Source organism: Siphateles boraxobius, unplaced genomic scaffold (genome assembly GCF_051911475.1).
Source record: "Siphateles boraxobius isolate OS27281-9 unplaced genomic scaffold, OSU_SipBor_1 13, whole genome shotgun sequence".
NCBI classification, from domain to species: Eukaryota; Metazoa; Chordata; class Actinopteri; order Cypriniformes; family Leuciscidae; genus Siphateles; species Siphateles boraxobius.
In genome coordinates, this window is record NW_027508733.1 from 16167246 (window position 1) to 16189506 (window position 22261).

At 40.4% G+C, this 22261-nt stretch overlaps 1 protein-coding gene across 4 annotated transcripts in view; it reads right to left on the reverse strand.

Moving 5' to 3' along the window:
* Nucleotides 1–4579: 4579 nt before the first annotated feature.
* Nucleotides 4580–22261, reverse strand: part of zranb3 (zinc finger, RAN-binding domain containing 3) — a 63062-nt gene continuing 45380 nt past the window's right edge. For all 4 annotated transcript variants that reach the window (XM_077226138.1, XM_077226140.1, XM_077226136.1 and 1 more), the window contains exons 20-22: nucleotides 12772–13111; nucleotides 5299–5430; nucleotides 4580–4954 (exon numbers count right to left, since the gene is read on the reverse strand). In XM_077226138.1, the coding sequence (XP_077082253.1) occupies nucleotides 4856–4954; nucleotides 5299–5430; nucleotides 12772–13111 (571 nt within the window). In that variant the 3' untranslated portion in view covers nucleotides 4580–4855. The remainder of the gene's footprint in view (nucleotides 4955–5298; nucleotides 5431–12771; nucleotides 13112–22261) is intronic.

Sequence of the window (22261 nt, forward strand, 5' to 3'; positions counted from 1 at the left end):
TTATTTCTCGCAGTTGCGAGTTTATATCTTGCAAATTCTGAGAAAAAAAGTCAAAATTGTGAGATAAAAATCACAATTATCTTTTTAATTGTTTTATTCTGTGGCGGAAACAACCCTCCATATGGATCAGCCGCCATCTGACATAAAAGCGGTTTCTCGCACATCCTTGACTTTGACAGACAGTAGCCGGTCTCCTACCCCGGAGCGCTACTTCTGCCCAACGTCACCTACTTTATTACCTTCTTCTGTGTTATTGTTTAGTCCGCATTTCTCCCTCGCTATGTTCGCCCGACAAGAAACACAAAAAGTCATTTGAATCTGGCCTCCTTCAGAGATCCCTCGGGGCCGTCGGGACGCGTGCCTTCATTTGATGTCCACTCAATATCTCTCAGTCTCTGCATTATTAAAGTTGTTGTCTTGCTGCTAGTCTTTTGTTCTCGTCTGTAATAAAGTTGTGCAGACGTGCCAGTGGTCGCATAGGTCCGCGTTCGCAGGTGTGAACTGTGATTTTTTTGACAGGAAGAGAAGTAATGACCATTACTCACCAGGGCCGTAGCGTATTGACAGCAGAGCCTTATTACAGCGAGACGGCGGACACATCAACCCTTTCCAATGACCCAAGAGATCTTTCAAAAGTCAACGCACACCTGTCTTTTAAAGTTGTACGAGTGTACTTGTTTTGCCATCCTCTGTGGCAAAAAGCTACTTGTTGTCTCACCATTGAGGGCCATTATCACAAGTGCATAAAAGTACTTAAAGACAACAGTAATGTCCAGTAAAGCCTGATATATTAAATAGTCATAAATGTAGTATTTTTTTTCCCAAGAATGAATATATTTTTTATTAACTGAGTATCAAATCAGCATAATGATTTAATAATAAATGATAATGATTTCTGAAGGATCATGTGAGACTAGAATATCATTTATTTCTGTGATGCAAAGCTGAATTTTCAGCATCATTACTCCAGTATTCAAAGTATATTAAAATAGAAAACAATTATTTAAATTATAATATTGCACATTATTAATATTTTTTCTGTATTTATGATCAAATAAATGCAGGCTTGATAAGCATAAGAGACTTATTTAAAAAATGAATAAAAATGTTTCCAAACTTTTGACCAGTATTGTTTGTATATATATATATATATATATATTTATATTCTTAATATGTAGATTATTTATCTCCCATAAAAACAAACAAACAAAAAAATAATAATATTAATAAATAATATTATTATAATATAAATACATATGTGTATGCGTGTATGTTTTATTTGGGGTGAGATAAAAAAAGTGGGAGATAATTTATATGAATTACATTTTTTACATTTCACCAATATCAATATTTTTTTTAAATGACTGTGCATACATTTTATTAAAAAATGTATAATATAATAATTTATAAAAATGTATAGTATATTCAAAAAAATATGTATTTTATAATTTTTTTATATATTTAATTTTTATACATTTAAGTTACATTTCTCTTATTTCAAAATGGATATTTATTTTTTCAGTTGTTTAATCGTGAAAAAAAATCTGATTATGTGTATGTATATTAAAGATTTTTTTTTAACGTGTACTATTTTAGCATATTTAGATAAAATAGCTTAATATTCACCTGGTTAAACTGGAAAACAAGTGGTTAGTCAATAATATACTGCATGCTAAACTGCTGGTTATGTTTGACATACGTCTTGAGTTATGAAAAATAAAAGTGGAGACCAAACATACTTGTTATTGTTGCCATTATGATCCATTTTTTCTATAACAGATGCGTTTCCAGCCTCATCATCAGTGATGTGTAAATTTAGGAGCTCGCACTGCGTGTGGGTTTGTTAAGGTTTCAGACGTCAGAGGCTGCGTTTTCTCTGAAGCCGGAGTAAAGAGCCAACAAAATGGAAAAAGATCAAAAAACTGGGATTCAAAGGAAAGGAAACCGAGGGAATCACCGATGATTGGCCGCTCGTGTGTTTGCGCATCCTTGTTATTCTAAATTCAGTCTCCGGTCCATTCAGGACTGCCTGGCTACTCATAAAACGGAGATGTAAAGAGAATAAAAGCACACAGCCGTGTCTATATAAGCAGTTTTTGGTTGTGCCTCATTAGCTCGTACACTCGGGCGAATCTCACACCTGAGAGAAATCAGACTCGGAGGTGCCGAACGAGTCACAGAACATCATGATTATCCAAACGGGTACTTTCATAAACCGACCAATGCAATTTTCACGCGTCTTAAAATAAAATATCAACTTATGTCGACATGAACAAAACGCTCCAAGTGACATGCCAACATTCAACTTTTCCCAGAGAATATCACACTAATTACCGTGTTTCCGTCTACTTTGGAAACACGGACTATGTTAGTCACTTCCTGAAACGTCTCTTACGTTTGGAAGTTCTTCAAAAAACGCCTAATCTAATCTATTAAACGAACAGTTCGTTCCCTCCTGGTCATATCTGATCTTGTTTATTCTGTGGTGTCGTGCTAATGAAAGGTGCGTGGTGATTTGGTCAGAGGTTAACAACGCTGACGGCAGAGGTGTGTTCGGGACACGGGTTTTAAGCGGCTAATTTGTCTGGCAGCATCACTGTGAACAGACAGTCGAATTGTAAAAAAGCCCCCATCTCCCTGGCAATATGCATCACTCAAGTCTGTTGCCATGGCGACGGAAGTATTGTCCTCCCTCCCCCAGCCTTTATTGAGTTTACTCCTGAGAGACAGATTAAAATAACACAAAGTTTTGCTGCAGCGCAATTTCTTTTCTGCGACGCCTGAAGAAGGATTACATCTCGTTTCACGACTCATTCACAATATATCTTGACAAAGATATATTTAACATACACAACTACATAATCAGGATTCATGACTATATTTTCAGGTTTATATATATATATATATATATATATATATATATATATACTAAGCTATATATAGATAGATAGATACACTAGAATACTTCTAGTCAAAGATTCATCCTTTTCATCTGTAAATATTTAAACTTTTGTTTAAATCCTTGAAATCAATTTTGTAGACAAGTATGACTACATAATAATTTTTATACAAAACCAAAACATTTATTTTTCTAAGTATTATTTGGACCAAATAGCAAAAAAAATTGAAATAATTAAATTAAAAAGATATAAATAATGAATAATAAAAATATTTCTTAACATATAAATGATACATTTTATATTAAATAAAAATATATTTTGAATTGTACGCACATTTAACTTAAATTATATACATTTAGTATATAGCTGTTATTTCACATATGTATCTGTACCTTGGAATATATAAATCAGAATAAATAGTTCAGAATATACATATAATGTGTATATATATATATATAGTGTATATTTATAGTTATTCAGATTATATAAAATGTAAATCCTGTTGAATTTATATATGTTATTATACTATAAATTATTATCTTAATCTTTTATTTCATCCATTTGAATTTGATCAAATTCGATACACTATCGAGAGGTTACAAGGAACCTGCAAATAAAATAAAATGTGAAAACATCACAAATGTTTGAGTTCTCAAACTCGGGTTCGGGTTAATGTTTTATAAATAAATAGCTTCAGGTTTGTAACTAAAGAAAAACTTTAGTTACAAACTTTACTCATATATAGATATACACACACACACAGTGTATATATATGAATAAATAAATATGTTTGCATGCCGACAACGGTGTAGTGACCAAAAGAGCGTGCGAGAGCAAGAACAACAGTTTTGGATAAACTTTTTAAGTTTGACTTCCAGAGGAATTTATGTGACTGTTACACCTGTTCACCCAGCAAAGTTTCATAACTGGTAAGTATGTGCTTTTTCGCTTTTGCTCTCTTTTGCTGACTGTCTTGATGAAACTGTGTTTGTTTACATGCATTTGTTTACTGATAGTTGCATGCTAATCGTAAAATACAGCATATCGCAAAAACTTATTTTCAGTGAGAGACGGACTTCAGGATTCGGATTTGGGCTTAAAATGTAACTATACCGGTTGGGTCAGGTCGGGTTAAACGATCTCGGATACGGGCTTCAGTCTAAAGCCTGTACAGACCTCTAAAATGTGCATGTAACTAACATAGGAGTTTCTTGTAAGTTTATTCAGCAGTCTAAGAATAACCTACCCTGTGTCTCGTGCCAATCTGTGTCGTACTCTGGTGAGTAGCAGAGATAAGCTTTATCCCGCTTTATAGACACTCATGACCCGGCCTGGAGAACATCCTGCTCCACACAGCCTTCTATCTCTGCACTGACCTCAAAAAACCTCGGGGACACTGGGAAACCTCTCACGCTAACAAACCCTGCGGCGGTCTGCAGTGCGTCCTTTAAACCTGCAACACAAATATTTTGCAATCCAAAAAAAGTTATGCATGTTCCAAAAGAAACTTCGACGAAAATGACAAATCATGAGCAAATTCTTAGAATTTCAGTTCTTTGAATGGTTAAATGTGTAACAGGATGGCTAAATGTGCCGGATTCGAACTTGAGAAGCCCGCATGAGCACCACAGCTCAATGGGTCAATAACCACTACGCCATGAAAACTTAATGAAGACTGCTTTAAAAATAACATGTTTATTTGGTGACTTTACTGAAATGTATGGTTATTCACATCGAATATAATAGTTTCAAAAGCTGTGACTCATGCTGAGAGCAGTGATTTAAAAACAGCCATCCAATCAACTAACTCATGTTCACAGAATTAACAATTCTCAAATACTTCAGATGTGTGTAAATAACGCCTGTGACATGTAACACGCAGACAGCCCGTTTCCAAGGCAATGGCTCCTTGCTTCTCATATTGTGTTTTTTTTAATAGTTACAGAGAGTGCGTCTCATTTCTTGATGAAGAATCGTGTGATGTCAGAGGCCAGTTTGGAGGCTGCTTGGCCTCGCTTCATCTGACTTCTGTCTTTGGCCTGCTGTGCTGTTCTCTGCAAAATAAACCGTCCACAAACTCACCACCAAATCGTACAAATGAGTTGCATATTCATAAGAAAATGATAATCTAATTAAATCCTATCTAAATGAAATTAATTTAAAGAATATATAACATACTAATATAATATATACATTATTATTATTAATTAATATCATATATTTACAAACATTTTAAATGTATTTATGTATATAATAAATACATGTATATTTAACATGGTTTCTATAAAAACAATTATATATATAAATAACAAAATAAATTTGATCTTATTTAAATGCCATATAATTTTTATGGAAATAAATGAATAAATAAATATTAGTATATATGCGTTTGCTGTACCATCCGATGGCAGACGGTACAAAGGGTTTGAAGGTTGTCCAGGGAACACTGTCCTCCCCCTCTGTACACAGGGTTAATGTGGTCCACCTGCCAGAACTGTCCCTCCACGGGACTCTGTATCATCTCATTCAGCTGCAACACAATGTCAGATAAATCATCAGATAACACAGCGTGCAAAGAAACCTGCGGAGCAATCACATTTGAGTTTGAATTCTGCATGAAATTAAAAATACAAGCTTTTCTATGACCGATATAATACATATTATTTGTATGCCTAAGTGTCCGATAACCGATAAGAGGAATCCTTTTATTCACTGATTTTATTTGCAGCTTTTTTAAACAATAACTAAACCATTGTCAAAAATAATAAAAATAATATTATAATTAATTTGAATAATTTTTTGTTCATTAATAACAACACAAATATTTTTATAATCCATCAATGATAATAAAAAGATGTTATTATAAACAATAATATTGAATAAAAATATTGTTTATTATTACCGACAACAATTTAATAGAAATAATGCTATATTAATAATAATACCATACCACCAATATTGTTGTTTATTTAATAAGAGTACTATCATTAATAAAAGTATATTCTAATAATAATTTAATTCAAATAGTTAACAACAACAATTAAATAAAAAATGTGTTGTAATTAAAAATAATTATTTTAAATATTTTTAATAATATTGATACATTTTAATAAAAATATTTGTATCATTATTAACAGCAGCAGCAGCAACAACGATTTAATAAACATTTTGTTTTGTATTAATAACAGAAATAATACTTCTAATAATTTTGAGAAACGTACTATAATAGTTATAAAATGTTTAATAATTATAATAAAAGTGTTATTTTCATTACTAATATTAACACAAACAATAATTTAAATATATATATATATATATATATATATATTGTTTATTATTAATAACGAAAATATTTTTTAATAACAATTTTTTTAATAAATCTAACTGTCAAGCTTAAAATGAACAATGATGTTTCCTGTAAAGCGATAAAGTCCCACTTTAATCTCTCTTGAAGCCAATACGGAAGTGACTTAAACTGCAGTTCATCAACTGACCGCTAGAGACAGGCTCCAAAAGGGAGTCAATTCCATATATCCCTCATGTTAAAATGCTTCACATCAGAAAAAAAAACTGGTTTACAGCCTGGAATTCTTTTGGGGAATATTTCATACAATTTAATACACGTATTTAATACATATATTAATATATTAATACATAATATACAGTACATTCGCCCATGCCATTGGACTCGTTCTTCGGTACCGTTTCTCTCACTGAACAGATAGACTAGATATGCTTATGTACTGTCAGATGAATTCCTGCAGGTGTCAGTGCTTTCCCCGTCCATGCAATAAATGCTCATACTTGAATGAGCGCGGATTTCTAGCGCATTTACTTGCACTTCTTAGGTAATATCTATGGTTTGACCCATTTGAGAGGCGGCCAAAATCAGAATTTAAAATGGACTGAATATAAATAAAGCCATCTCCGTACCTGACGTGCGATGCCGCGCTGACTGACATGTATGCGCATGAATCACTGTCACACGCTAAGTTACTGCATAATACATTTTTAACTATAAGCATCACGACACACATAGTCTCACTTTTAGCTATGTCTTTTAAATTATATAGTATTTTGAAGGGCAAAAATATGAAGTTTAACTATTGGCTTTACATCATCAAGTCAGCTGTCACTTTAGCGCGAGGCCCTGTGTGGTCACACACTTGGCACAGCCCTTGCAACTGTACTGCCAGTAGCATATAGCATTAATTATCTCCTTTAGCTCCTGAGCAAACTCAATCTCGTTGAGCTAGGCGGGGGTGGTTTCAGCATCCAGGCACCTCAGCTCCACCCACGTCCCGCCTCTTTGCCCATTTTCTGTTATGCGGGAGCGAAGTGCGGTAATGCGTTGCCAAGATGGCCAAGATGGCAATGCCATCCAAGATATCCATGTCTCACGCTCGATGTCACTGGCGCTGGCAGTAGTACCGCCCCACTGTTTACAAAGCGACCAATACAATTTGAACTATCCTCCTTCGCACGGTCGCTTTGTGAACAGTGTGGCGTTACTTCCGCCGACGCCGGCGACATTGAGCGTGACCTTTCAACGTAGTTCCCGGTGCGTTGCAGATCAGCTCAATCCGAACAATTGTAGTTAAAAAGTATATATATATATGTATATATATTTTTTTTTGTGTGAAAATGACCCATTGTTTCGTTTGATAAGACCCTCCTCCGCAGCTGCGATCGTGCACAGTCCATTGAAGCACTTCAAAGACCTTTGAAACTGCATTGATTTGGACTTCAAAACGCTGGTTGTCATTGAAGTCCATAATCCAGAAATGTTTCCCTCAAAAAACTTAATTTCCATTCCACTGAGGAAAGAAAGACATATCATGGATGGCATTGGGGTGAGTAAATTATTAGGAATTTTTCATTTTGAGGTGAACTAATCCTTTAATTCTGCCATACATATTTGAACCAGGAACTAATTCAGAAGAAAAAGTGGAAGAGTGAATCATACAGGCTCATCTACAAGCTGATGTATCACAATGGTAATGCGTTTTATGTATCGCTATCTACGTCTGACACATAATGGTAACTGATATGATTAGCCTTTGGCTTGACTACGTTATCAAACAGCTAATAAGGTGTTGCTAATGTTACACAAACCAAGTTCCCGTTCACCATCTCCGAGTCAGACATCTGCCTTCTAACAATCATCAGAAACGCTTTGAACATCTCAGAACGTCAGTGAAGGCATATAGTTCATCATAACATCATAATATACATATGTATATATATATACACATACATACATACATACACACACACATATACTTACACACACATAATTCGCGTTTTTGAGAGTCTTTTTTTCTCTGCAGTTTTAAGGAAAAAATACTCAGCAACGGCGTTGACTGATGAATTTGCACATGGTTTGTCTGTTAGTCTATTAAAAACACCACAAGGACATTAAAAACTAGATTTTTCACCACAGGGGGGTCTTTAAGTAAAAAAGTGTGATTGCTGGTTAACAAATATCAGTAAAACCAATTGTCGGTTTGTCACTTGAAAGTCAGCAGAGAGTCTTGAGTGTCTCAAAAGTGTCGTTGTTGTGTGTAAAGCCTTTTTATTCCTGTTGTTTTATTGAACAGCGACATGAAAGTGCTCTGAATAGCCCACCGGGAACTCATAATTCCCTCATTCCAAACCGCTCCGCAGGCCTCAACAGACCACCGTGGCGAAGGACTTCAGGTGTTTCACCAGGATTAAAGCTCGAGTGGAAATCACAAGTGGAAGATCAGCGCTGGGAACACAAAGAGGCCGAAGCCAAAGCGCTGGCATTTCAGTCGGCGTCTGTTTTTAGCCTCGCGGTCTCTGGGGGGAAAAAGGCAGCGCTAGGAATCAATCCTTTCCTTCCCCCTCAACAGAGTCGGCCAATAATTATCCTAAATCTCTCAGGAGCCCCGGGGGTCGCGGCACGGACGATAACCTCCCGGTACGAGAGTGGGAAGTTTCCTTCCTAGACCTCGGAAGTCGATAAGTCAACACGTACACATGCTAATGCTAGGAAACGCCAAACGCACACAAACGTCTCTCCGTAACAATCCTTCGCATGTACGACAGTGAGCTTGTTTGTGTGCCGAGGGCACTTGGAGCTTAAAGCGCGTTATTGATCAGGCATCAGCCGCTCGGGGCTCTAACAGAAAAGCCGAACAAAAATCAAAGCTGCATCTCGTAGCAATGCACTGTGGGAAAAATCAATGGCAATCTGACAGACTAGGCGTTGTGTTAAGGCTGGATGCTCCGGGGAGGAAAGGACGGCGGGTGTTTGTGTGCTACACGATGAGGCCAGGTTTGTGTGTGTGTGTGTGAGTGTGAACTCCACTGATAACTCTATAGAGAGAGTCAGAGAGCAGACGCCCAAGGCCGCTAAGCTCTTATTGCCTCTGCAAGCTAAACAGGCCATCTTTATTTATCTTTCTCTGTAAGCAATATTTTCTCAATAAAATGCAGCGTCTGCCGAGCTCCTTTCGAATGTTTTGGGGATAATTCTGGCTAATGTGCTTTTGGAAGCGACTAATGCACACTATTCGGAAATCCTGGCCAACTTCCCAGACGAAATGAGTCCTGGTCGTACACGCCATGCAGATCCTTCTAGAGGAAGTTTTTGAACAGAAGGAACAAGGGGGTAATCGGACGCTTTTGGACACGGTTAAATCTAAGAAATTCAAAGGAAAGAACAATTATTTCTCATTGGAGAGCAGATGATGATGTTGATGATAATAGCTATTATTATTGTTAGTATTAACAACAACAACAAATAATAATAATAATTGTGGCGCATTTAATAATAATGATGGCACATTACTGTTTATTATTATCATTAATAATAATAATAACATTAATGACAATATTATATTTTATTATTATTTGTGGCATATTTAACAGTATTTGTGTTGTTAATAACAATAACTATTAACAACTAATAAAAATAACAATACTAATAACTATAATTAACAAATAATAACAACAATAATAAAATGTAACAAATAGTATTATTATGATTTTTATTTTATATTTATAACAATAATATTCCAAAGATAATAATAAAACTATATTAATGGCGATTTTATAATTATTATTATTATTATGTGATTATTATTTGTGGCATATTTATTATTATATGTTGTTAATAACAATAACCATTACTAACAACAACAAATAATAATAATAATAATAAAACATGCTGCAAATATTATTATTATGATCATTATTATAATTTAAAACAATAATATAAATGATATATATTATTATTATTGTTATTATTATTACCAACAACTAATAAAAATAAGCCACAAATACAGTAGTAGAAGTAGTAATAATAATAATAATAATAAACTAATTGTGGCAAGCATTAATATTTTAACAAATATTTTTATGCAAGCATTACATTTACATTTTGAAATGTGTTAGGGACAGAGACGCATTCGGAAGTGCATTTTCAGAAGTGCTGGGTACAAACTTGTCAGTGTTGTGGGGTGATGTCTTAAAGAGGCTAGGCACTGAGTTGAAAGCCAGATTACCTGATGTGTTGTTTAGGCTAACAGTAAACATTACGCACAAGCGCGGCATATCAAGAAATGTACAAATCGGGATGTATATCGTGTACTCTCACCGGCTCTCTCTCTCTCCCTCTCTCTCTCTCTTTCTCTCTCTCTCTTTCTCTCTCCCACGCACACACACACACACACACACACACACACACACATACACGCACGCAGGCACACACACAAGAGCGGCACAGGCACACACCGGTAGTTAATGTCCACTCCAGCATCAGAATGCAACCATTCTTAATCCCTAATTGTTGCACAGCGGCCAATTATGTTTGTCAGTCAGCAAAAGTAAAATCACACACTGCTCAATTGAATATAAAGGCAAATGGCTTGCATTAATTCAACCACATTTATCAATTCAATATTAAGCCAAAAATAGTTTTTGACTCACCAATCGGTAGATTATTTGTACATAAAATCCCTCCACTGCTCTTTCCTCGTGAAGACGTCGATCACATCTTTTCTTTCATACCAGTCTGTTTGAAACGATCGCACAATTTTGGGGCCCTTTTGCTGCACTAGTCCATCTAAGGCTGGCGTAGATCTCCCTCTTGCTATTAACTCAGATTTTGAATTAAAATCGAGCTTGGAAAAATTTCTTAACTCCGTGATCACGGCCAGTGCTGTCATTTTGACTTTGAATTTGGCGGGAATTAACCATGGGGACGCGTACCCACCGAAATCGACGCCTATGTGCATTGCAGTTTTAAAACAGACCAGAATAAGCATGATGAATTCACTAAACATTTGAGGAAGTTTAGCATGGAATATTTCAGCATAAAAAAACCCATAGGCCAATGTAAAATGCCGCTATAGCAGGGGTTCTCAAAGTTTTCATAGGTGAGGGCCAATTTAGTAACCCAACATTGAACTGAGGGCCGCTAAAGGGGCGGGGGAGAAAAAGAAAAAAAACCGAAATAAAATCCCATTTGAAATAATTTTAATGAACAGATTGCATCTCTACAGTTAACATTTATTGCAATAAACAGATTTTAATTCATAACTGAGGCAAAACCTGGCGAGTTTTTTTTTAACAGAAACTTTTAAAATAGAAGCTTACCAAACAAGTCATCATCATTGATATCTATCATTGCCTGTCAGTCGCGTTTCCATTATTGCAGATTTTCGCAAATGTTTTGCGCTATTATTATCTATTTTTTTTAACCGTAACTGAAAAACGAAAAATTTACGATTGTCGTCTTTTTAAAACGCAAAGTTGAACATCAACATTTTAATTTGAACTGGCAACAGCAACTGCTGCGCAAAAAAGTAAATACCAACAGACTTTTTCAGATTTTTGTTTAAATGAGCCTACTTTTTGCACCTTTATTAAACATTTAAAATATTTACAAATTAATATGGAAAACATGTCGATTTTACTGGTTTTCTAAGGCCAAATTAGAACCTGGAATTTATATTTTTCCCGCAGTGCTGAATGAGAAGAGCCATATAGGCTATAGCCTGTGTGTCTGGAACCACAGCCAACAGAAAGTTGATTTATAGGTGAGTTATAGGCGAATGATAATAAATGTGTCTGAAAAAACAGCAAGGCATTTTAATTGTTTATTAATTATTGTTTTCTAAGTGTCGGCTAAAAACATGTCTATATCTCCGCTGTTAAGCAGATGCGCTTTTAGAGAGAAATGCTCCTTTCATACGGATTACATAATCAGAAGGTATTGCTTTCGATTCGAATTTGTTTAAAAGTGGACATTTCAAGCTTTCGCCTACATAGGTTATATTGTTTCAGTTCTCGCGCTCCAGTTCACGGAGATCATGAAAGCACGTAGGCTAGCTACTGATTGTTTTATTTTATTTTACAAAAGGACAATGTTTTCTTGTTATTATGAGTTTACACAAATAAAAGTAGTTGCGAATAATGTATTATTATTTTCTGTATGATCAGAAATGATAGAGTATTTTAAGTTGTCTCCACTGTTGATAGGAAAATGCAAGTGTTCGCGCCGGTGAAAAATTTGAAAGTTAATGGAAGCGCGGCTATTAATAAGCTTGTCATTAAGTCACACTGAATATTGATTACTTGGTCAACATACCCTTTTAAATTGTAATGGGATTTGCGGTGCTGTTTTCGGCCGCTAAACACCACTAAACGGATAGATTAATTTTTTCAAAGCAATGTACAGTTTTAACAGTTTTACAGATGTTTTTCAGATGTTATCGCCATTGGCCCGCGGGCCGCACTTTGAGAACCTATGCGCTATAGTAATAGCTAGTGATATACTTGTCACCACTGTCACTCTTTTCTGGCCAAGAATGAGGGCATGAAGCTCCTATAAATGCCCAACCTGTTTGAGAGGAAGTTGTGCCAGCCATGTGTTGTCCAGCATCTCCTTGCGGTGTGTGTGCGGGGCGTCCCGGACCTGCACGTACAGCTGGTGGGCGTTCAGTCCGCAGTGCTGACACACACCCTGCTCCGTCTCCAGCACGCGGGCGCGCATGTATCCCTGATTGGAGCGGAGCTGGAAGTCCTCCATACAGGCAGGGCTGCAGAATCCTCCTGCCCAGCCAGAGTGCTCCCCGCTGGGCTTCTGGCAGGACAGACACAGGGGGGTCCCTGCCGAGTCCACGGCCTGCAGGTAACCGGCCGAAGTGTTTGTCTGAATACAAACAGAGCTCTCAGGTTCGCTGCGGACACAAAGACACAATATAAAGCAGATTTGAACATTTTCTGAAGGAATGTCACTAGTGCTGGCTGTAAATACACTTGCTGCTATACAGTTACTAGTGTGTTCGGAGTGGTTTTTACAGCAATGCTATGCAGTTGCTATGATGTTCTTGATGGTTGCCTATGTAGGGTTGAAAATAATCAGACATTTGCTTTAACAGTTTCAACCCCCCTCTTTCTTACCCCAAGGACCATTAGAATTCGTAAAAACAGAGGTATTGATAGTGCTCAAGGCCTGTAGGCCAATGTATGCACATTGGGGGTCTACGAATTGTTACACCTTTAGTACAGTGGGGGAAGTTGTCATTTTCTAATTGGTCAGTTTGAATGTCTCACATTTGGGTTAAGTAAGGGATATTGCAACTGTTGCTCTGTCTTTTATTCTCTGGCTCTTCTTTTCTTTGTCTCTTTCTCTCTACACTTTCTACCTCTTATTCTACATATATGCTGGGTACGATTATTGGTATAGGTTTTTATCATCTCATACATCTATTTTGTAACTATTTTAAGTTGAACCATAATCATATTGTCATTAAACCCTTTCAAATTGCAAATGCTGTGCTACCTAGTTTTTATTAGGTATTGACTTTGATCACACTATAGCAACACTCTCCCACATATTTAGCTATAGTAACTGCGCTTATTTCCATCATTGGTATAAGTAGCAGTGGTAATAGACAAGAAACGTACAGTTCTCTTACGAGAGGTTCTCTCGTATTGCGTAAGTTTAGCTTACGCTACGGGAAAGATTCATCTTCTCGAGATACTGAAGCCAAAAAATTATCCTTAATTTTGTATTCCTTGTCAACGCAGTGCAGCAGCTAGCAGACCTAGAGCAGGCCATCTAGCGTGCTCATTGGCTGCCCTGCGGGCAACTGCTGCAGCCTACCAGTGAGCCCGGCGTGACGTCACGCCCAATGAAGGGCGCCCGCGCCTTCATAGCGTCACAGCCCGCCAGAATGGGCGTGGCTTAGCGTATAACACTAGGGGCTGTAGGCTGACTTCCCTGGTTTTCGTCGACTGAAGCGAAGTCGCTCATGGCGCGAGCACGGCCGGTTACGCAATACTCGTTCTCTCTCTAGAGAGAACCGAGGTTACGTTAGTAACCGAGTATCGTTCTCTTACGAGAGGTTCTCTCGTATTGCGTAAGTTTAGCTTACGCTACGGGAACACTTTGTCAACGCCGTGCGCGCCAAGCATCCACATGAGACCCGAGCTTTCAGGGGAACCCCATAAGTGGAAAAAATAAGGTGGCCAGCCACGCGGGCCATCACTTGTACATAAGCTCACATAGGGAATACAGAGCAGCGCGCCGGTCTGTATAGGCACATGGCACATACCCTACTTAGTGTAGCTCAACCAGGAGAGCTGAGTCATGTGAGAGTGATCTGAGCAGGAGATCTGGGCAGAATACACCTCTCCTTCAGACTGACAACAGCCCGCTCACGAGCGCTCACGCTTACTAACAGACACATCGCCTCCGAAAAGACGTGCGTGTTTAAGTTTATTCCCTGTCAGTCCCCTTCAAACAGGCTACTGCAGTGGTTCAATTAGCAGCCAACGAGCCGGTTTGTTGACCCTCTCGCCTGCACACAAACGCCGTTTTCACGGCGACCCAGAAAAATCTCAAAAAGAGTATTTAATGTCTGGTCCGGCTCATGCCGTCGGTGTTGTAAGTGTAATGAAAGTGCCCACGCCCCAGCGTTCACCACTACACATAAGCACTCCGAACCTCGCAGAGCACACTCTCATGAAGCGCAGAGAAGCCGCTCGAGTGTTGAATGTAAGAAATGTGTCCACAAGTCTGTGCCCACTATCTGCCCGCTCTGTTACACGATCAAGAAAGCAGGTTATGAATGTAAGTCTCGTGCCCGCCAGAGTGCGTTCACGCTTGCTAACACAAACCTCCCCCCGGGCTCCGCCCGCGCGTTTAAGTGTTATCACAAAACGCAAGGCATTAATAAAACGCTCCCCATCCATTATGATCGGGGCGTCAAATACACTTGTAAGTCTAGTGCCCGCGCTCACGCTTACAGGAAGCTTTTCCGCCCGGAGCGCTGCTCGCGCGTCAAAAAAATGACAAAAGACTGTTCCCCATCCCTTATGATTGGGACATCTCACATAAATCAGCCAGTCTCGGCTTTCAGCGAGCAGCCATTGCCCAGAACCGAGAGCGCGCGCGCCGCGCTTTCGGCTCCGGGTCAGTTTCACAAAAGAAAGCAGGTTATGGATGTAAGTCTCGTGCCCGCCAGAGTGCGTTCACGCTTGCTAACACAAACCTCCCCCCGGGCTCCGCCCGCGCGTTTTTAAGTGTTCTCACAAAACGCAGGGCATTAATAAAACGCTCCACATATATTATGATCGGGGCATCAAATACACTTGTAAGTCTCGTGCCCGCGCTCACGCTTACAGGAAGCTTTTAAGCCCGGAGCGCTGCTCGCGCGTCAAAAAGTGAAAAAAAAAAAAGAAAAAAAGAATGTTCCCCATCCCTTATGATTGGGACATCTCACATAAATCAGCCGGTCTCGGTTTTCAGCGAGCAGCCATTGCCCAGAACCTAGAGCGCGCGCGCCACGCTTTCGGCTCCGGGTCAGTTTCACAAAAGAAAGCAGGTTATGAATGTAAGTCTCGTGCCCGCCTGAGTGCGTTCACGCTTGCTAACACTAACCTCCCCCCGGGCTCCGCCCGCGCGTTTAAGTGTTATCACAAAACGCAGGGCATTAATAAAACGCTCCCCATCCATTATGATCGGGGCATCAAATACACTTGTAAGTCTTGTGCCCGCGCACACGCGCTCACGCTTACAGGAAGCTTTCCCGCCCGGAGCGCTGCACGCGCGTCAAAAAAAATGACAAAAGACTGTTCCCCATCCCTTATGATTGGGACATCTCACATAAATCAGCCGGTTTCGGCTTTTCAGTGAGCAGCCATTGCCCAGAACCGAGAGCGCGTGCACCGCGCTTTCGGCTCCGGTTCAGTTTCACAAGCCCGCAAATGGCGGCGGTCTGAACCCGGAGGCCATTCGCCCCCTAGCGGCTCACATAGCTGCGTGGGAAACTATCCCAGGGATTTCAGAATGGGTGTTGAGCACAATAAAGCAGGGCTATACAGTTCAATTCATTCGCCGTCCCCCGCGCTTTCAAGCCCGGACCGCGACGATAGTGAATGCGGAAGTAGCACACCTACTTCACGCAGAAATAGCAAAGCTGCTGTGCAAAGGGGCTATAGAAAAGGTACCGCCTTCTCTGAGCGAGTCAGGCTTTTACAGCCGATATTTTCTCGTACCCAAGAAGGACGGAGCCTTCAGACCTATCCTAGATCTGAGACATTTGAACTAAGTGCTTGCAAAAAGACCGTTCAAAACGCTGACGACCAGGAAAATCCTCGCGCACGTTCGCCCGAGGGACTGGTTTATTTCTCTAGATCTGAAGGATGCCTATTTTCAGATTCAGATAGTACCCCGTCACAGGCAATTTTTGAGATTCGCCTTCGACGGTCAGGTATATCATTACACCGTCCTGCCGTTCGGCCTGTCCCTGGCACCCTGTACATTTACAAAGTGCATGGACGCGGCGCTCGCCCCCCTGAGAAGTCAGGGGCTGCGAATAATGAACTATCTGGACGATTGGCTGATATTGGCACAGTCAGAGACAGAACTGCTATCTCACAGAACAGTGCTTCTCAGTCATCTGGAAAGCTTGGGTCTCACGGTCAACTGGACCAAGAGCTCATTACTGCCCAGCCAGTCAATTTCCTTTTTAGGAATAGCACTGGACTCGGTGACCATGACGGCTCGTTTATCGACACAGCGCGCGCGCCGTGTTCGCCACCTAGCCGCATCTTTCCAGAAGGGCAGCTTTCTCCCTTTGAAAACATTTCAAAGGATGTTGGGCTGTATGGCATCAGCTGCAGCGGTGCTCCAGCTGGGCCTACTGCGTGTGCGCCTGCTCCAACGCTGGTTGAATGCTTGCGTGTCCCGCCGGGTGTCTGGCGGCCAGAAAATCAGAGTGACTCAGGCCTGCATAGCAGCTCTGCAGCCCTGGTTAGTGGCTGACTGGTACCAGCAGGGAGTAATGATGGGAACCATCTCTTATCGTAAAGTCATCTCGACAGACGCGTCCAACTCGGGTTGGGGCGCATTGTTTGAGGGCAGACCGGCCTTTGGCCAGTGGTCAGACCAGGAGAAGGGTTTTCACATAAACTGTCTGGAAATGATAGCGGTCGAGAACGCGCTGAAGTGCTTCCTCCCGTTCATAAAGGACCAGCATGTTCTTGTCCGCTCGGACAACATGTCTGTGGTATCCTATGTAAACCGTCAGGGCGGTGTCAGATCCAGAAATCTCTGCAATCTGACGGAACGCCTCCTTATTTGGTCTCAGATGCACCTGCGCTCGCTGAGGGCGGCGCATGTGCCTGGCCATTTGAACGACGGCCCAGACAAACTGTCCAGGGACAATGTTCCCCAGGGAAATGGTCCCTGCACCCCAAACGGTCCAGAAACTGTGGCGCCTATTCGGCAGAGTGGAAGTCGACCTATTTGCGTCAAAAGACAACGCTCAATGCCCGACGGTCTGTTCGAAGGACGAGGACGCGCTGGCCCAGGTTTGGCCCAGCCTCCCGCTATATGCTTTCCCTCCGGTCTCTCTGTTGCCACAGGTGATCAAGAGAATCAGGGAAACGTGCCACTCGGTGCTCCTCATAGCCCCGCGTTGGGAGAATCAGATTTGGTTCCCGGAACTAGCAGGGCTGTCACATACAGCTCCGTGGCCGAATCCGGTGAGGGCAGATCTCCTCTCTCAGGCTCGCGGCACGATCTGGCATCCCAATCCAGAGCGCTGGTCTCTGCATGCATGGTTGATCAACGGGTACTCGTTGCCCTGCCAGAAGGAGTGATGAACACGATCACGCAGTCTAGAGCCCCTTCCACGAGAAGGCTCTACGCGTCTAAATGGTCGGTTTTCTCTGGATGGTGCACCGACAGAGGTCTGGACCCGCGGACATGCGGGGTGGCGCATCTGCTCACCTTCCTACTAGAGCTGTTGGATAAGGGAAGGTCCCGATCCACGCTCAATGTATACGTGGCGGCCGTGGCAGCGTTCGCAGAATCGACGCACGGCCAGTCATTGGGAAGACACGAGTTGGCCATCCGCTTCCTTAGAGGAGCTAGAAGGATGAATCCGCCGCGCCCCCCGTTTCCCATGTGGATCTTTCATTGGTCCGCGAGGCCCTGAAAGCTTTTCCATTTGAACCACTAGACACCGTGGGGTTGAAATATCTATCACTGAAAACCGTCTTTCTGACTGCAGTGTCGTCAGTAAAACGTGTAGGGGACCTGCATGTGCCGTCTGTCAGCGCGTCGGGTCTTGAGTTCGGACCGAATGACTCTAAAGTCATCCTCAGACCTAGACATGGCTATGTCCCTAAAGTGATGGGCACTCCATTCAGAGCGCAAGTTATTTCGTTGTCAGCTCTCCCAGCATCTGACAGCGAAGGTGATGTGAATCTCCTCTGCCCTGTCAGAGCGCTGAGGTTTTACATTACGCGCTCTGCCTCCTTCAGGCGTTCGGAACAGCTTTTTGTTTCGTTTAGTGGGCGCACCAAGGGTCTCGCCTTCTCGAAACAGAGCCTGTCCAGATGGATAGTAGACGCTATAGCGGCCGCTTACGCGTCAAAAGGTCTGCAATGCCCTCTGGGCATCAGGGCTCATTCCACGAGAGGCGTGGCCTCTTCGTGGGCATGGTCCAGTGGAATTTCTATCCATGATATATGTGTAGCGGCGGGCTGGAGCTCCCCGTCTACCTTTGTCAGGTTTTATAACCTAGAAGTTCCTGCCTTGCAGGCTAAACTGTTGTCAGTCTGAAGGAGAGGTGTATTCTGCCCAGATCTCCTGCTCAGATCACTCTCACATGACTCAGCTCTCCTGGTTGAGCTGCACTAAGTAGGGTATGTGCCATGTGCCTATACAGACCGGCGCGCTGCTCTGTATTCCCTATGTGAGCTTATGTACAAGTGATGGCCCGCGTGGCTGGCCACCTTATTTTTTCCACTTATGGGGTTCCCCTGAAAGCTCGGGTCTCATTTGGATGCTTGGCGCGCACGGCGTTGACAAAGTGTTCCCGTAGCGTAAGCTAAACTTACGCAATACGAGAGAACCTCTCGTAAGAGAACGATACTCGGTTACTAACGTAACCTCGGTTCTCTCTAGAGAGGGAACGAGTATTGCGTAACCGGCGGTGCTCGCGCCACGAGCGACTTCGCTTCAGTCGACGAAAACCAGGGAAGTCAGCCTACAGCCCCTAGTGTTATACGCTAAGCCACGCCCATTCTGGCGGGCTGTGACGCTATGAAGGCGCGGGCGCCCTTCATTGGGCGTGACGTCACGCCGGGCTCACTGGTAGGCTGCAGCAGTTGCCCGCAGGGCAGCCAATGAGCACGCTAGATGGCCTGCTCTAGGTCTGCTAGCTGCTGCACTGCGTTGACAAGGAATACAAAATTAAGGATAATTTTTTGGGTTCAGTATCTCGAGAAGATGAATCTTTCCCGTAGCGTAAGCTAAACTTACGCAATACTCGTTCCCTCTCTAGAGAGAACCGAGGTTACGTTAGTAACCGAGTATCGTTTTCTACCATCTTGCTTACAACGTTTCTTTAGTCATTCGGCAGTCCTGCAGCCTGAACCCCTGTAGGAAAACCACACTTACATATACAGTACATGGTTGCTAGGGTGTTTTGGTTGGTGACAGTGTTGCTATGACATTCTATATATATATATATATATATATAAAACAATTTAAATTAAAAAATATTTGAATATGAACGTTTGATGGAAAATGATAAATGAGAATGTCTTTAGTGAGAAATTAGATTGTTTGACAAATAAATCTGCACTTTTACCCCCAAAATTAAAATAAATGCATCTACATTTATTAAAATTACAAGAAAATAACAATGCCACAAATAAATATCTATTAATAATTGTTTCAAAAAGAAACAAATTGACAAACAGAAAGTAAGTTATCAAAAACATAAAAATATCATTTGTGACTATTCATAATTCAAAAAATGCATTAATATGGAACATATTATTATTATTTTATAATTATGTAGTTAGTTTTAAAAAGCAAATGTAAAATTACAAATTTTGCATGTTATCGGACTCTTAAACAAAAATATTTAATTTGTGACTAATTATATTGCAAACTGCATAAATAACAATAGCTTTAACAATAATAATAATGTTATTATTACATTTACTGTTAAGCTAATGCAGTTATTGTTTTAAAAAAAAAGTATAAATGAAACCACAAATAAAAATTGGTCCAGCACAACAGTTATTGGACACTTAAACATTGGAATAATATGTAATTATTGACTTTATAGATTCGCTAAAAAAACGCAAAAATATGACACTAATAATAAAAATAATATTTTTATTACTATTATTATTATACAAACATATTGTTCCAATAAATAAATAAAAATTATACAAAAATGCAGAATTATCTGTAATTTTCAACCATGTAGATTTGCAAAAAAACACATAAACATGGCAAAAATAATAATAATTATTATTTATATTATTATCATTATTATTATGGTACAAAGTAAGTTTTTGTTTCAAAAAGCAGAAAAAAACTATACAAAAAAATCAGCTCTGCATAAGTTTTTGGTCACGTAAACCAAAATAATCTGTCATATTGGTCATAAAACAATCAGTGGATCTCAAAACGCCACGACTCCAACATCATTTGACATCGTCACAAATGTTGTCAGGCATCATCATCACATTCAAACACAAAACAACCAAACATCTTCCTTCACATCTCCCAAATATGATCGACGTGTGATTAAGTGTGTATGTATGATACTGATCTTCCCTACACTAACTAGTCTAAAGTTCATCAGGAAAGACTTTCTCTCTAATACTCCATCAGTTCTCACTTTCTCTATCTGGCTTCTTCCTCTTTTCTCTCCATCTCCTAAAAATATCCAGCCCCAGACAGCGCTCAGTACGTCGCAGTTTTTTCCTCCCGCCGTTTCCATGGCGACGCCGCAGCACTCGCATGTGTGTGGATTAAGCTCTTATCCTCTGCACTAAGCATTCTTGAGCACACTCTACACACACACACACACATCCCAGGTTTACAAGGTTAACCGTTCGCTACTACACACATAATTACATGCGGAAATGCACTTTCAAAATAAATTGTCACTTGCTGTGCAATATATATTTTTTTTTTTCCTGACAGCAATGCAAATTCATAAAAATGTATCCGTCAGCGTCAGTCTCTACCCTGACCATGTGGGAAAAGTAATTTGATGATCCAAAAGCCAAGTGAAAAATATATCTATTCATTTCCGTTTCTGCATTAGATACACCTGGGGTAGCAGCCGTCGGTTTGAGGTCTGAGCGCGAGATCTCATCGCGCAAGAAGAAAGTCTGATGACTTTCGCACGTACAGACAAAGTACGAGAGGAAACAGCTGTCACATATGATCAGAAAGCTGTGCCGTGGCTGACAGGGTGTGTGTGTGTGTGTGTTGATGACTTCATCAGCAATTGCGGCGTTATTCTCTTGTTCCTGTCAGAGCGGCGGTGTCGAGAACTCGCTGAGATTGTGTCGTTTGTGTGGTCGCCTCATCAAGCTCAACGTGGAGAAGGTTTAGAGGGTTTTTCCAAAGGATTTAACGTTTGAAATACTCTCTAGATGCTAAGTGGGTGTTGCTGTGTGGTTGCTAGGGTGTTATGAGAGGTTTTCACGGCATTGCTATGATGTTCCTGATGGCTGTCATTAGAGGTGGGATCAGGATTTACCGACAACCGATTTCTTGTCATCGTGATCAGCCAACCGATCACAATCATTCAAGCGTTATTTTTAAGTGATATCTAAATTCTCTATTGACTGTCAATGTTAACCCCTTACACCCTGAAGCCATTTTTTTTAATGATTCACATCTAAGTGGCATATTTAAAAGCAATGGTAACTAATAACTCTACAAAAAAGGTGTCATCAAGTACATAATCTCATTTCATAGAAAACCTTTAAAAAAAAAAAAAATTATCATGTTTGGCGGTTCTTATGTAACATCCCTGCTGACAAAACCCCAGAAA